At 42.5% G+C, this 16,996-nt stretch overlaps 1 protein-coding gene across 1 annotated transcript in view; it reads right to left on the bottom strand.

Moving 5' to 3' along the window:
* Positions 1-13,918, bottom strand: part of LOC124622767 — a 38,401-nt gene extending 24,483 nt beyond the window's left edge. Inside the window, exons 1-2 of the mRNA XM_047148558.1 lie at positions 13,817-13,918; positions 10,439-10,779 (exon numbers count right to left, since the gene is read on the bottom strand). Of these exons, the coding sequence (XP_047004514.1) occupies positions 10,439-10,779; positions 13,817-13,918 (443 nt within the window). The remainder of the gene's footprint in view (positions 1-10,438; positions 10,780-13,816) is intronic.
* Between the last annotated feature and the right edge of the window lie 3,078 nt (positions 13,919-16,996).

Below are 16,996 nucleotides of genomic sequence, written 5' to 3'. Positions count from 1 at the left end.
TGAGGCATCAAGGAATCGTTTGTTTCGTTATGGAGGGAAGCATTAGTGTAAGAACTGTATAGGGAGACAAAGGCATGAATACAGTAATCAGGTACAGATGGTTGTAGTCTGCTGTAATTAGTCAGAGATGAAGAGACTTGCATAGTATAAACTAGAGAGGAGGTCTGCATCAGATCAGATTTTTCATTTTGGCATTTTTGTTGTGACGAGTTTTACTTTGTTTTCACCTCTTCAATCCTTAAAAGAGTTTAATCGCCATATTATAAACTCGAGTTGCATGCAAACAGGAATATCAGAGTACATTATTCTATGATTTTTATTTACATTCTTTGAATGTTCCATAAAACTGGCGACCCCTGTAATTTGCCAATATATAAAGATGATTTAATTTAAAAGATATTTTGTAATTAGGAAATCAGTATGAAATGTCCAAAGAAGTCAGAAATGTATATCGTAATTAAATTACTGAAATTTGTGGAACATTATAGGGTTTTCATAAGAATTACCTTAGAAACAATAAATTGCATGAGAAGGTACATTTCACAGAAGGCATATGACATGTTCTTTCATTTGTTTTCAGAGCGAATGATATACACTTGAAATTTTTGTAGACATTGTTCGAAGTATCACGACAGGAGAGTACGACATTGATTTGCGATTTAGATCCACCAGCCCCAAACCAGAAACGATTTATTTTGATTTATGTGTGTGCTTAGTTGCTTAATTCGTAACTTTCTTGCGTGTTTGCAGGATTATTAGGCACAGTCTAGTGTATAGTTCCGCCGTCTGCAGCTCCACAGGCATTTGTTTTGGGCTGAAAGTCAGTGTTGGTTGGACAGCTCAGTAAAGCGGTTGCTCTAAGTAAAGAGGTTGCTCCTGCTCCAGCAGGAGAGTACAGCATTCATTTCTGACTTATTTATATGAGCTTCTAACTAAAACCGACATATTTCGACATACATGTGCTTAGCAGTTAAATTTGCATAGTTCTTGAGGAATGCAGGATGATTTGGTGATCCTTCGCTCACAGTTCCAAGCAGTGCTGTCTTGGATCATGCAGTCTGAGGCTGTTGCAAAAGGGCATCGGTGTGGGGGACCATATGTAGGGATCCAAGGGACATATGGCACATCCGTGTCTCCTCCGATTGGTCCACTAATGTGGCCGCCACGGTTATTGTCCCCACTGAGGCTGACATCTCACACATTGGTCGAGGAGGAGGTCGTTCCTAGATACGCCAGGCAGCGAAAGACCTTTATGGAGGCCGATGGAAAGGCCTCACCAGTTCGTCTGACAAACAAATTTCAGGCGCTGTCAATGGTGGGTAAAGATCGTGAGGCGGATCAGGTCGCTCGTCCTTTTTCAGACGAAGCATCTCGGCCTGCGAGATCTAGGCATTCACAGAAGGTGAGCCCACTGGTAGTTGGAAGCTCCAGTGTTGGAGGTAATGGGGCCCCTTGAGGGGGAGGTTGTATGTAAAATCAGTCAAAAATGTTTAGTTTTTTTCCACCATATAGTTCTGTACCATGCTAGAAATATTATCTCCAATTTTCAGAGTTTAATTTGTGATACAAATGATGTAAAAGCCGTCTTGTTCCAACAAATACACAGTGAAATGCTCCCTTTTGTACAAGACTTTGTCCTTGTTTGTGATATTTTATGATTTCTTGCCATCAAAGAAGACATTTGTAGAGAATAGTAGTGCCTGAGCACATTTACGATGCAGTTAATTAAGTTTTATTAAAGAAATGCACACATGGTGGAACACGAAACTCGAAATAAGGCTTCGATAACCTCATCTAGAGGAGACGTCCAAAGGCAACATTTTGCCCATCTACTGTTTTTAAAATTTCCTCATATGATGCTTGTCTGTCGTTCAGTGATGGTGACATTGGAAGAATCAGAACCCTCATGAGACTTGAATTTGATACATGTTCCTTCACTGAAAAGTAATTGAAGGAGACTGTTGGTGTGCGTATTTCTAGTTCTGAAATGTGAGTGAAGGATACTGCCAAATGGGCACCCCAGAAGGTCCATATTAGAAAATTAAAGCTAAAGATCTACATGAACTCCAGATGTAATGTTATGGCTACCAGAAGATACTTTTTTCGGTTATAAACGATAATAAAATCTATTTTATGAATAGAATTTTTCATTGAATAAGGAACATTTTCTGGTGAACCATTGAAGAAAAAAAGGTGAAATTCGCTACTGACTTTGTACATACTACAACGCAATTTCCTGTGGTACAGAATGTTTGAAAGTGCATTCATTACTACTAAATTTATTACAATCTTTGTGTGAAATAAAAACTGGTATGTACAATACATATAAATTTAAAAAAAAAGTTGTTGCGGCACTTCCAAGACAAATATTAAAAAACTAATACACATACTTGTTCGCCTAATTTCTAAGAATAGCAAGCCACATTATGAAGTGGTAAGAAAAGTAAAATTTAGGAAAAGCTTCCTTGTTTGGTACTATGTGTGTAAAAGTATATAGCAATGTCCTGACCAAATGAGCTGATCGGGTATCGAGCCTGGGTCCACTGCATGACAATCAGACGCACTGACCACTTAGATAAGGAGGTGGAGGAGGGAGGACTGGAGCTCAAGTAGGTTATAGGCACTGAAAGCTGGCTAACGCCAGCCAACAAGGGGCCTGACGATGTTCAGAAAGGTTAGATAAACTTCAGTTGGTATTGGTGTGTTAGTTGCTGTTACAAGCAATTTACGTTGTAGCGAAATTCAAGTAGATGGTTTCTGTGGGTTAGTATGGGTTGAGGCTTAACAAGCGCACTAAATTAATAATTGGCCCTTTTACCAACGACCTGCCGGTGATGGTACAGTTGCTGGAATGTTCAAAGAAAACTCGCGTATTATCTCAAAAAAGTACCCCATTTATACTGTTATAGTTGGTGGCGACTTCAACCTATCTTCAGTGTATTGGAGAAAATGTGTGCTCAACGTGTCTGGTGGGTGTAAAACAGACTGAAACTAAACTAAATGCGAAAATTGTTTTCAACATTTTGTTTACGAAACCCACTTGGAGCGTAAACGCTTGTGAAAAAACATTTGAGTTCATAGTAGTACATACTACTGGGCAGATGGGTAGTTGCATGACGGATACAGGGATTAGTGACTGAAAGTGGTTGTAGCGAGACTGAATACTGTAATATCCATCCCCACCAGAAGTAAACGCAGAATTTATCTTTTAAAAATATCGGATGTAAGATCGCTTAAAGCTTCCTAAGAGACAGTCTCCACTCCATTCGAACTAACTATGTAAGTGTAGACGAGGAGTGGTTTGAATTCAAGCAAATAGTATCAGAAGCAATTGAGAGAATTATACTTAATAAATGAATAACAGGCGGGACTAAAGAAATGAATAAGAAAAGGAACTGATCCTCTGTGGTACACAAAGCACGACAGAACACTTTTACAGAAGCAACGAGAAAAGCATACCAAATTAAAAAGAACGCAAAATCCCCAAGATTGGCGACGTCTTACAAGAGCTCGGTATTTAGGGCGGACTTTGATGCGAATCGAATTTAATAGCTTCCACAACGAAACTCTATCTCGAAATTCGAGATTCTGATTTTATTTGAAATAGATCAGTGGCAACACACAGTCAATACCTTCACTGCATGATAGCGATGGTAACGCTCATGATGACAGTGCCACGAAAGAGGAGTTACGAATACGATTTTCCGAAACTCCTTCACCAAAGAAAACGAAGTAAATATGCCATATTTCGAATAAAAAATTGAAACCAATATGAGTAACTCAGAAACGGATATCTTCTGTGTAGTGAAGCTACTCAAACCATTTAATAAAGGCAAGTCTTCCAGTCTAGATTGTAGAACAATTAGGTTCCTTTCAGAGTACGTTGATATAATAGCTCCATACTTAGCAATTATATGCAATCACTCTAACGATGAAATATCTGTACCTACAGACTGTAAAGTTACGCAGGTCACACCTACACTCAAGAAAGGCATTGCAGGATGTGAGTTCCGCCAGATATGCGGAACACCGGTTTTTCTCAGTACCCAAACATGTTTCAGCACCACTGTGCCACCATCAGTGGGTTTCCGTTTTATTTATTCCGTAATGTGAACATTTTTATTACATTTTTACAAAATTATCTGGATAGTTAGTTCAAATAATAGTTAGTTTCTTTTTGTTAATACCTTTACACTTGGTGTGCATGATTTTTCAGGTCACATGTATATTATTTACTATAGGTAGCTTGTCATCTGCAATCAAACGATGTTGATGATAAATTTTGCTGGGAGTTAACCTACCATCTAGAATGTAATTTAGTGCCGGCCGAAGTGGCCGTGCGGTTAAAGGCGCTGCAGTCTGGAACCGCAAGACCGCTACGGTCGCAGGTTCGAATCCTGCCTCGGGCATGGATGTTTGTGATGTCCTTAGGTTAGTTAGGTTTAACTAGTTCTAAGTTCTAGGGGACTAATGACCTCAGCAGTTGAGTCCCATAGTGCTCAGAGCCATTTTTTGTAATTTAGTTCGTCGCGATATTTAGCGCCTATATTCGTTTTTACTTACGTTTTCGTGTGGCAAGTCCTTTTTCTCCGCATCATGGTGAGGTGTCGTGATGCACACGTAAATATAGCAAGTATTTTCCACAAATAAGATTGTATGGAACCGTTTTTCGTGTGTGTGTGTGTGTGTGTGTGTGTGTGTGTAGACTTTATCTGTTTGTGTTGTCTTTCTTGTAAAGTTCCTTTAATGTGTTAAATAGTGTGGCCTTGCTGAGTGTAGTAAGTGAATACACTACACTGTTCAAGGCCGCACTATTTAACACTTTAAAGGAACTTTACAAGAAAGGCAACACAAACACATAAAGTCTACACACACACACACACACACACACACACACACACACACACACCACACGAAAAATGGATACTCTACAATCTGGAAAGACTCACCATACAAAAGGAACACCATGTAAAAGACATCACAAACAGCTAAGAAGCGTACAAAAAACATACATACACACACACACACACACACACACACACACACACACACAGAGAGAGAGAGAGAGAGAGAGAGAGAGAGAGAGAGATAAAACGTAAACAAAATTCGAATTTGGCGCCGAACTCTCTGGTGTTTTGGAGAGATGAGAAGTGTTTTACGACCTTATTTGTGGAAAGTACGTGCTATATTTACTTGTGCATCACGATATGAAATGGGTTTGCCGCACAAAAATGTAAGTAAAAACGAATATATGCGCGAAATATGGCGATAAACTAAATTACATTGTAGATGGTGGGTTAACTTCCAGCTAAATTTCTCATCAGCATCGTTTGGTTGCAGATGTCAAGATACCTATAGTAAATAATATACAACTGATCTGAAAAAAAACATGCACACCAAGTGTAAAGGTATTAACAAAAAGAAACGAACTGTTGTTTGAACTAAACATCCACTTACTTTTGTAATAATTTAATAAAAATGTTCACATTACAGAATAAATAAAACGGAAACCCACTGATGATGGCACAGTGGTGCTGAAACATGTTTGAGTACAGAGAAAAAAGGTGTTTTGCATATCTGGTGGACTTCACATCCTACAATTTTAACTGCAAACAGGGTCAACACAAGGAGCTGCAAATCCAAATCATGAATATCAAGACAGGAAGTTGGATTGCAGACCCATATAATTCACGACTACTGGCATTTCGATTTTGGAACATATACTGTGTTCGATTTGTATGAATTACTTAAAAAAGATGTATTGACTGAAAGTCAACACGTCTTCAGAAAGTATCGTTCTCGTGCGACACTACGAGCTCTTTATCCTGATGGAATAGGGAGTACCACCGACAGGAGATCTCAAATTGATTCCATATTTCTAGATTTCCAAAATCTTTTTGATATCGTTGCTCACTGGCGTCTTCTGATAAACATTCATGCCTTTGGTGACTCAATCGTGCTACTTGATTCGTGAATTACTGTCAGAAAGGTGAGAGTTCGTAGTAATTGACGGAAAGTCATCGAGTGCGATATATAGCGTTCTCTAAGAAGTGTTACAGGCTCTCTGATGTTCCTGTTCTGTATAAGCGATTTAGGAGACAATCACAGCTTGTTGGCCGGCCGGAGTGGCCCTGCGGTTCTAGGCGCTACAGTCTGGAGCCGAGCGACCGCTACGGTCGCAGGTTCGAATCCTGCCTCGGGCATGGATGTGAGTGATGTCCTTAGGTTAGTTAGGTTTAATTAGTTCTAAGTTCTAGGCGGCTGATGACCTCAGAAATTAAGTCGTATAGTGCTCAGAGCCGTTTGAACCATTTGAACCACAGCTTGTTGCACGATAAATCACGTTCACCTAAATCGCTACGGATAAGACCTACGAAGAACTTGACTTCGAACTGTTGTATTTTGTAGGGACGGCGAACTGAAGACGATGTGTTATTGGCAGAACAGTTAGATGATCCAACAAATCCACTACACTACTCGTGCCCGCCCTCTGTTAGAGTACTGCAACGTGGTATGAAATCCTTACCAGGTAGGATTAGCGGAAGACATGAAAAAGATCAAAGATAGGCAGCTCGTTTCGCATTATTGCAAAACAGGTGAGAGACTGTCACGGATATGATACGCGAGCTGGGGTGCAAACGAAAGAGCAAAGGCGTTGTTCGATTACGAAAATATTTTGTTGACACCCACCCACACAGGAAGATACGATCATCGAAACAAAATAAGAGAATTGAGGGCTTGCAGGGATCTTCTTTTTTCCCGGCCGCTGGTGGACAGTGTAACGACCGATACTCTACATCTGCACCTACATACATACCTCGCAAGCCACCGTGCTGTGTGTAGTGGAGGGTACCCTGTTCCACAACTAGTCATTTTCTTTTCTGTGCCACTATCAAATAGAGCGAAAGGAAGACGATTGTCTATGTGCCTCCCTATGAGCCCTAATTTATCGTATCTTATCTTCGCCGTCCGTACGCACACTGTATGCTGGCGGCAGTAGAATCGTTCGTCAGTCAGCTTCAAATGCCTTTTCTATGAGTTGTCTCAACAGGGTTCCTCGAAAAGAATGTCATCTTCAGACAGGAATTCTCATTTGAGTTCCTGAAGCATCTCCGTAACACTTGCATTTTGGTGGAACCTAACGGTAACAAATCGAACAGCCTCTGAATTGCTTCGATGTCTTCCTCTAATTCGAACTGGTGCGGATTCCAAACACTCGAGCAGAACTCAAGAATAGGACACGCTAGTGTCCTACATGTGGTTTGCCTCACAGATGTACCACACTTTCCTAAAAGTCTCACAATAAACCGAAGTTGACCATCTGCGTTTCCTACCGCAGTTCTCACATGCTAGATTCATTTTATACCGCTTTGCAACTTTGCGCCCAGATATTTACAAGGTGTGACTGTATCAAGGACGACACTAATAACACTGTACCCGGATATTACTGGCTTGTTTACCTACCCATCTGCGTTCACGTAAATTTTTCTTCGTTTACAGCTGGCTGGCATTCATCACACCAGCTAGATATTTTGTCTAAGACATCTTTTATCCTCCTACACTCACTCAACTCGGACACCTTGCCGTACACCACAGAATAATCGAGGAACAACCGCAGACTGTTGGCCACCCTGCCCGCCAGGTTATTTAAGTTTGCAGAAAATAGCAACGGTCCTTACTTGAGGCATCCGTGGCGACAGCCTTGTTTCTCATGACACCCCAGCGTCTAGAACAATATACTGGGCTCCATTGCTTAAGAATTCTTCGAGCCACTCTCATATGTGGGAATTTATTCCATATGGTCGTTCCTTCGTAACCAGTATGCAGTAGGGCACCGCGTCAAGCGCTTCACGCAAATATAAAAATGTGGAATCTACCTGTTGCCCTTCATGCATACCTCACAGTATATCGTGTGAGAAAAGGGCAAGCTGAGTTTCACACGAGTGATGCTTTCTCAACCCGTGCTCATTGGAGCACATAAGCTTTTCGGTCTCTAGAAAATTTAATGTTCAGAATATATTCTAGAATTCTGCAGCAAAGCGTTGTTAAGAATATTGGTCTGTAATTTTGCGGGTCCGTTCTTTTATTCTTCTTATATACGGGAGTGATCTTTTTTGTTTTTCAGTCGCCTCAGACATTGCGATGGGGGAGAGATTCGCCCTAAATGTAACCTAAGTAAGGGACTAATGCCGTAGAGTTCTCTTTGTATAACCGAACTGGTATTCCATCCTGACCTGCGATTTATTTGTTTTCCTTTCTTTCAGTTTTTTCTCTACGCACGCAATGCTTATTACTACGTCGTACATAAGGGACTCTGTGCAATGGTGAAACGATGGTATGTTTTCACAGCTCTCCTGCGTGAACGATTTCTTAAATAAAAAATTTAAAACTTCGGCTTTACTTTTGTTAAGTTTTGCTGCCACACCTGACTGATCAACAACTGACTGGATGGAAGCCTTAGACCAACTTATCGATTTTACGTAGGATTAGAATTTTCTTTGATTCTCGGCAAGATGTTTAACTAAGGCATGAGGATGGTGCTTGTTATAAGCTTCGCACAGCGATCTTTTTACAGAAGTCCGTATTTGTATTAAATGTTGCCTGTCGTCATTTGCGCGTTCTCTTCTGAACCGATAGCACAACAGTCTTTGATTCCTCAGCATTTTCCGAATTTCGTTGTTAAACTATGATGAATCTTTTTCGTCCTTGTTCCACAGTACGATTTACAAAGTGTTTAGACATCCTCTACGCTCTCTCTAGCAGAACCATTTCCCTAGCCTTCTTAACTGAATTATTAACTTTCGTAACAAGAGTCGCTATGATGACATCGTCATCACCAATCCCGTCTACATGCCAGTACCATTGATGAGGTCCAGTCTCTTTGTAGCTATAAGGTCTGCATGTGGGCTGCAAAACTAGCAGCTGAAAAAGACCGTTTTCACAAAGCCTTTTCGAAATTACTTGACAAGACTGTCTGTCCATACCGCTGCGGTCAGCCGAGAGGTGACCCATTCCGTACTCGATAGGCTGGACTCACCTCCAAGTAATGTCGCATTTGCATATTTACGTGCTGTTGACCGTAAGTTTCGTTTGAATGTCTCTGCAGCTGTCACAGCCGAATCGGGTGGCCGGTAATTGCATCGAAAAATTAACTTGGTTTCATGTGGATCTGTTATATGATGAGATGAGTTTTGTATTACACTCAAATCCTACCTCAATTAAGACAATATTTTTGTCATGTAGACAAGCTGTATTTCCGATATACATACCATGACTCTATATCTTAAAGCGTACTACTTTGGTTTTCTGTCAGTTGTAGATCCGAAGAACAATTTGAGCACGAGACCTATTTTGGAGGATAGTAAAATGTTAAGAATACTTCGACAATTTACTGACAAAATATTCTTGCAGGACTAACTGAAGAAGTAAACTATAAAACCAGACAGAAAAGTAGATATGCAACCTGCTACCCTCCGGGCGTGCCACCAAAGGACGCTGATGCGTTAATGAACTGTGTAGCTGACTGTTCAGCAAAAATTAAAAGAGCGCTACAGATTGTCTAAATTTACACTTGGAGATAAAATCGCGAGATTAAACCGCTTAAACACAAAAACACGCACGGAATTGAAGAAATATATTACTATGAAACTACAGGAACAGATAAATATTGAAACTTGCGGCTGTGGGGCTGTGTAACAAGCGATTTATTGTAAGTGGTGTGACGGTCGTTCAGTGAACCTTCTACCAGGTGTGTATGTGTGAGTTGCCGAGTGGTAAAGTAGATGTAGACGTACTACACTAACTGTTCAAGATGCTTCCTGAAAAGAAAAGTACTGGTAAATAAGGTATTTGGTATAATTGGAAAGGCTAATAAAATGTGGAAAGTGGTCAACGACGTCCATGTAGCAAGTTCTGGTATTAACATAATTTTTTATTCCGGAAAATTGATATCTTGTTCTGAAAATGATATTCTACAAGTCGAATTTCTCAGAACTTCAATCTGAAATCTATTGATAACTAGAAGAATTCTGCATTCGTTATTTATAAATCTATTTCAATTGATAAAGAGGCTACATTCACTAACATAACAGTTATGTCCTTAACATTGATTCCATTGGCTAGTTGTCAACGTCATCTATGGTGCAGAGACGGTAACTTCTTTCGAGCATACGGTGAACATGTTGAATGAGACTCATTTTAACAATTGACGTAAAATCTCATTACTGTAGTAAGACGAATTACTTGCATTTCTTCCACTGTTAAGGAGATTAAAAAATGTGTCTCTAAACGAGGGATTCAACATAAAAATATTAGCTTAAAGATGTTCCCGTCAATGAAGAAAAGGCAAAGGTGATGTTTCCCATAAGTGAATAATAATTGAAGGAGATTCACAGTGGTTCACCAAACGTCACGTTAGAGGAGAGTAACGAGCACTCACTGGTTAAGAGACAAGTCGAGCTTCGCCAGGGCGGGCAACGGGCAGAAGGCGTTAGCCGCGACTCTGGCCAGCGCACCGCCGCTCACAGACAGGGTCGTGAGCTCGGCCAAGCTACGCCCCTCGAAGCTGGTGCTGTCCAACGACGTGATGCTGGTCCCAGTAAGACGCAACAATTTCAGATCGCTAGACAGCATCGTCGGTACTTTCGTCACCAACGGCCCAGAACACTCCATCGCCACACGCGCGTAGTCCAGCGATGGGTACCACACGCAGCTCATATTCATATTCATTGTTGTGCCACCAGATATACATGGCAACAACACCAAAAATCCAAAAATCCACTGGAACAAAGAACAAGTATGTATATTTAGGTTAAATATTTTCTGCGTGTATAGCGTTATAGTGCTTTCCACTGTAAAAGGTGTCAGACTTGTTGTTATGCGCTATACCACGACACAGTGACATAAAGGAGACATGCAATAGTCTAAGCTCGTATAAGAAAATCTTTCAAATACTCAGAGGGGTGTTGAATTGATTAAGCAGTTTTAGCCTACAAATATAAGAAACAAAGTTAATGCAACTATTATATCTTACATACTGAAGCCAAATCTCAATACTGGATGTGAGAAACAATAAATGATAAGGGGCATTTAATGAGCTGGACTGAAGTAATGTATGCTTCACGTTACTGACGTATTCATGAATGTAACTGTTGTAGACCTGACACTGCATCATCTTCCCGATTTTGGTCCATACAAGCCTGCTTTGGTCATCAATGAGACGCAGGTACAACTTTGCAAACCGACACACCAATCCCACTTTGGTTTATCTGTGGCGTCTGTGATGTTTACAGACCAAAGGTTCTCCAGCTGATACATTTACAGTCCCAATAAACAGTAAACGTGATGACTAAACGAACATCTTGTAAGTAGTGTGGATATCAACTATCTGGGGCACTTTTGTACTGTCCTCTCTCCCGCGACCTATAACAGTGACATCATCTTCATTGTAAGTGATGTCATTATCTTTATCAGTTACACTGTAATCCTTATCAGTGTTCCCCCCTTCTCTTGAGCCAATCACAGCACAGTATTTTCCAAGATGGCAGAAATTCTGCAACTGTGTTAGTGGAAAATATTAAAAAACCCTCCCTCACCCTTCCCCATCCAATCACAGTGCAGTACTCCTTATTTCCAGGTAGTCATGGCGCAGTATAAAAACTGGAAGATGGCAGAGACAGTAACATTCTATTAGTGGAAAAAATTATGAATCCACTACCCTTCTTCCGTCTCCAGGCAATCACACATTGCAGTACTCCTTATATCCAGCTAATCTTAGTACAGTATTAAAAATCCAAGTTAATGGAAACTGACCACATACAGTATAACTAAATCCGCAACTTTTTTGCAACCAACTACAGCATGATATTTAAATGCTATGTAACAATGGTATCAAATTACATTATTTTCGATGTGTACATCGTCCCTATCTCCAATCAATCACAGTGTAGTATTAAAAATAGTGTCAAATATGAAGTAAACATTATGCAACCTTCACATTCAACACAAATATATTCATTAGTTCTGGAAGACATTTATCTCCTGTGTACTTCTCTCTCCTTTGCTCCAATTATAACCTAGTATTAAAATGAAAGAGCCAAATGAAATGTAGCCCCATATGGGCTGTGCCCAAAGGTATCTGAATGAGCCGAATTATTTATCAAAAAGTACTTCAGACACCTCTCTCTCGTCCAATGGGAGACTAGTATTACTACTGGAATATAACCCCACCTGTTCTGTGCAGACAGATCTCCAAAGTATTTTTTTATCAAAAAATACGTCAAAGCATCTGAATTGCCCAAAATACTACAAATATTGTCACAACTATGTTTACATTACTAACTTCCGAAATATCGCTTATGGGCTGACTCACCAGTCACATTGTTTTTTTTTTTTTTGTGATGTTACACTAAAGCATCACCGCTTTTTTGCGGTCTAACTGTGTTGGTGAGGAAGTAAATTTATCCACAGGGCAGTGACACTGCATTACTGTAATATACTTTGGAGGTGTGGCGGTAGGACTTGGAGTCCCGTACCACCCTTCGACAGTGACAGTACTACATGAGTCAGGCAGAAAAATTCAGCCTAACGTGGGCAGGTAGGATGGAAAAGTGTTGGATGTAGAATGGGGGCTAGTCCAGCAAAGGATGCATTGGTGGTGGGCGTGCCAGGCCTATCGTTATCCATGATCGGAATGTGATTCCTCTTGGATGGTTAGGGGAACCGGATGTCGATGTGGAAGTGAGGTCCCAACGAGGCATACCCCATGGACAGTGTCCCACAGGGCAACCACTTTCCCATAGAGCAGCTGCGCATTGTTGTGTATGGTCGTCTTGAGGGGGACGATATCCGCTTCCTCGTGGAGAGTGACAATTCTCGCGAGTGACGTGGCGTGCAGGCTCCACCTAGCACCTTGTTCTGCAGGCACTACAACGTCCGCATCCTGGTGACACTAATCGTGGCCCATGCAGCAGAGCCATACGTGAGGACAGGCAGGATAACTGTTCGGTAGATGCAGAGCTTGGCATGCAGGTTAAGTTCCCTACAGCAGAAGAGTGGGTACAAAAACCTGGTCAGCTTTTGCCCCTTGTTGGCAACATACTCCGTATGACAGTGGAAGAGCAACTTGCGGTCCATCTGGACCCCGAGATAGGTGGTTGTTGGGGACCAGGGTAACTGCACGCCTGCAATCGAAATACTGTGGCGGAGGACTGGGTGCCGTTTCGTGAAATAGACTGCCGTAGTTTTGGCGGAATTGAGAGCTATTTTGTTTGTATGGCACCAGGTGATGATGGCCTCCACCTGTCGCTGGAGGCGGGCGACGACGGCGACAGTAATGCGTCCAGTGGTATATAGTGCTGTGTCGTCAGCATATTGTGCTAGGTGGCACTCGGGGATGACTGGCATATCATTTACATACATATTAAAAAGGATGGGAGATAATACCGACCCTTGTGGAGTGCCTGCCGACAATTGGCAAATGCCAGAATGCATCCCCCGTTGAGCCACCAGGAAAGTACTACTGTGGTGGAAGTCATCCACAATCTTTACACAAACTTCTGGTATGGGGTCTGTGTCAGCATCTTGTGTACTAGGGTGTCTTGCCAGATCTGGTCGCAGGCGTTCTGCAAGTCCAGAAAAACGGAATCTGTCGGCTTGGCGGTGTTGAAGCCATTGCTGACGTGATCCGTAGGACCTGAAGTTCGACAGACACATGCAAAGTGAATCCAAACTGTTCAGGACGGATCGTCCCAGCAGCCGCCAGTTGGAAAAGCCGGTGAAGGATCAAGGATTCAAGGACTTTCACCATAGTATTTACGAGGCTGATGGGCCTGTTGCTGGTGTGGACCATAGGGTCCTTGAACCTCTTGGGGAATGCAGTCAGCTTGGCTTGTTTCCACTGAGGGGAGACTTTCGCCATAGTATTTAGGAGGCTGATGGGCCTGTTGTTGCTGGGGACTGTAGGGCCCTTGAACCTCTTGGAGATCACAATCAACTTGGCTTGTTTCCACTGAGGGGGGAAAAGGCCAGACGTGAGACAACAGTTTAAAATCTTGATGAACAAGATGAGTGGCTTCCAGGGAAAGTGGCAAAGATGTTCATTTAAAATTCAGTCCAATCCAAAGGCCGACCAGCCACATTTACCTTGAACGATGTGCTGCCATGGATGTAAGGAGGGGGCAGACTGGGGTGGGCAGTTGCAGAAAGCAGCAACAGCTGCCAGGACTTCATGTTCGTCCTGTAGTTCGTCCGGAGAAAGGTCTTGGACAAGGGGGCGGTTTTGGGCCTCAAATGCATCCGCCTGCATTTCCACAATTTGGAGGGTATCATATGACAAGCCCACTACTGTGCGAATATAATGGGTAATCGCTGGCATAGTAAACCACAGCGTGTGAATGACACCCCAGCCAGACTTATGGTGGAGGAGGAAAGCGGACATCCTGTCCTCCCAATGTTCGGACCGCCAGTCAGTGAGCCGGTGGCACAATTCATGCTGGAGGCATCTCATTTGGCGTTTGTCCTGAGGATTGTGAAACTGCTTCCACCTTCAGCCCCCTCAACAGGGGAGGCAAATCGTCCTGGGGGGTTAAATCCCGAGGTGGAGGGTTTCACTGCTCTCTGTATTTTGGCGGTACGGACTATATTGGCCGGTGTTGTCCAATCGAGGTCGTGTAGAGTGGTGTTATTAAGTACCCTAGCAAACTTGTCCCAATTGGTGAGGGTCACAGTGGAACGAACATCGAATGAAAGGACAGCATTGGTGTCGTGCAAGAGTACTGGCTCATAGCCAGAGTCCAGTTCATGGAGAACTTCCAGTGAAAACTGAGTGGTGATGTTTTTGAAGATGGCCACATCCAGAACGCCTGGTTGGCAGTTCGAACGGACTGCGATATGGGTAGGTACATGCGGGCCATAGACCAATAGCGCTGAAGTATCCTGCAGGTCAAGGAGGAGCCGACATCTGGGGTTAGAGACCCGAGAATCCCAAGCTGGGTATTTGGCATTGCGATGCGCCCCAACGATGAGCCTGTTGAAGAATGCCAATGTGCGGAGGTCTGCTTCAAGCTTGTTTGGGCTCAAATACGCTGCTGCAAAGGTAATAGCACCAAGGCATGTGGAGATGGTAGCTGCTGTGGCCTCTATGTGTTCCATTGGCTGGAGAGTCTCTTGGGTATGGACAAGAGCTCTGTTGAGGAACACTACCATGCCTCCACCATGGCAGTCAAGGAGGTAAGAGCACTAAGACACCGTGTTGCGAAGGTGGAAAACATCTGCCGGTTTAAGGTGTGTTTCTGTCACCAGTAAAACATCCACATGATGGTCATGGAGGAAGGGGTTCAACTCTATCTTCATCTGTTTATGCCACTGCTACTAAAAATGCAGGTGACATGATCCTGAGGGGGCTGGTGGTGGTGGCGTGCTGGTCGATTCGGCAATACAAAAATATCTGACTAAGCCCATCCACTAGGGCGATGACCTAGGAGATCCCATCCTCTGACCGACGGATTTTTTATGCAATGTTACGAATAACAACCCAGATGTGTGGTTTCATGAGAAAGGAGATGACCTGGAGGATTTCGAGTATGTGCGCCCGAATGGACGCATCAGCCTCCACCACTGGGGGAGGGTCCTGGTTGGTCTGCTTGCCCCTGTGGCAGGCAGGTGCCGGTGTAGTAATAGGCAGAGTGGAGGTAGGGGTAGAGGGCTGGGATAGAGCCACAGATGTACTGGGGGGGGGGGGGGGGAGTTGCAGCTGGCTCCTGTAGTCGGTGAGCAGTAGAAGCCGTCACAGAAGATGGGCAATGAGGACGAGACCGAGCTGCAGCAGCAAAGGATGTCATGGGAGTCTGGGAAGAAAGGTGCCCAGGAGCCATAGAACCATCTGAGTGACTGGTGCCAGAGTGGCAGCTGAGGGCGGTGCATCAGGCTGGACCCACAAAACAGGATAGTTGGTCGTTTTCCATTGCAGTGGAGGAGGTCGATTTGTTTTTGGTTTCTTTTTGGGAGAACAAGAAGACTTCAGTGCCTTCTGGTAAACAGGGCACCCCCTCCAGGATGCCATGTGGTGGGGTTCATGAGACGTGTCCAGACACCTGCAGGTGGGTTTCTCCAAAGCTGGGAGTGTGCAGTTCACTAAGGGGCTCCGGAAAGGCTCAAAATCATGAAAAGTTCAATTTTTACTTTTTTGCGTTTTCTGAATCTGCAGACTATTACCTTTTAATAGATATATAATTTATTCAATTCCGAAGACTACAACTATTTTTAAATTTTTTTTGAAATGTGTTCTACATGGGCGTGACCCACTGTGGCGCTGTTAAACTGCTGTCAAATGGTGTTATTATTAACGTCCGTGTTCATCAGGTACATTTTAGTGATGTGAGATAAAGTATGTGTTGTGGCTAACCTGTGATGGTTCAATATATATCGCTGGTGTGATTGTCGATTGTTTCATGTTTATTTACTCTGTCGTTATCTCGAAAATATTCGTAATTAATTCTGTTTCTTGAGTCTCTGTTTTGTTGAAGTATAATAATGAGTAAAAGTAAAGTTATTAGAAATCCTCTGAAGGCTTTTAAGAAAAGGAGAAATGTTGGAAAGCCAAAGAAAGGTATGTGTTATTACTGTAAACAATAAAGACGATAACCAAGTGAGTGAACCTAACCTCTCAAGTACACCTGCCCATAGCAGTCAAAGTGGGAAAGAAAATACTTCACAGAAGAAGCTTGGTTCAATGAGTGAAAACTATGAATGTTTTATGGGCGAATTGGATGTGAATGAAATATTTGATATGTCGGTTCTCAAAGGAATTTTTTCAAACTGTGTAAGATGAATTCATTGTAGTGCAGTTGGTCTGAAACTCTCCATAATAAAGCACGTAGGACTTGCTCGTGAAATACAACTGAAATGTGATAAGTGTTCATACATGACCACCTTTTGGAACAGTGTTGCAGTAACTGCAACTGAAGAAAATGGTAGCAAAATCTACGAACACAACAAC

The sequence above is a fragment of the Schistocerca americana genome, chromosome 7 (assembly GCF_021461395.2).
Source record: "Schistocerca americana isolate TAMUIC-IGC-003095 chromosome 7, iqSchAmer2.1, whole genome shotgun sequence".
Taxonomy (NCBI): domain Eukaryota; kingdom Metazoa; phylum Arthropoda; class Insecta; order Orthoptera; family Acrididae; genus Schistocerca; species Schistocerca americana.
Note: the sequence above shows the minus strand (reverse complement) of the source record. Positions and strands in the feature narration are given on the sequence as shown.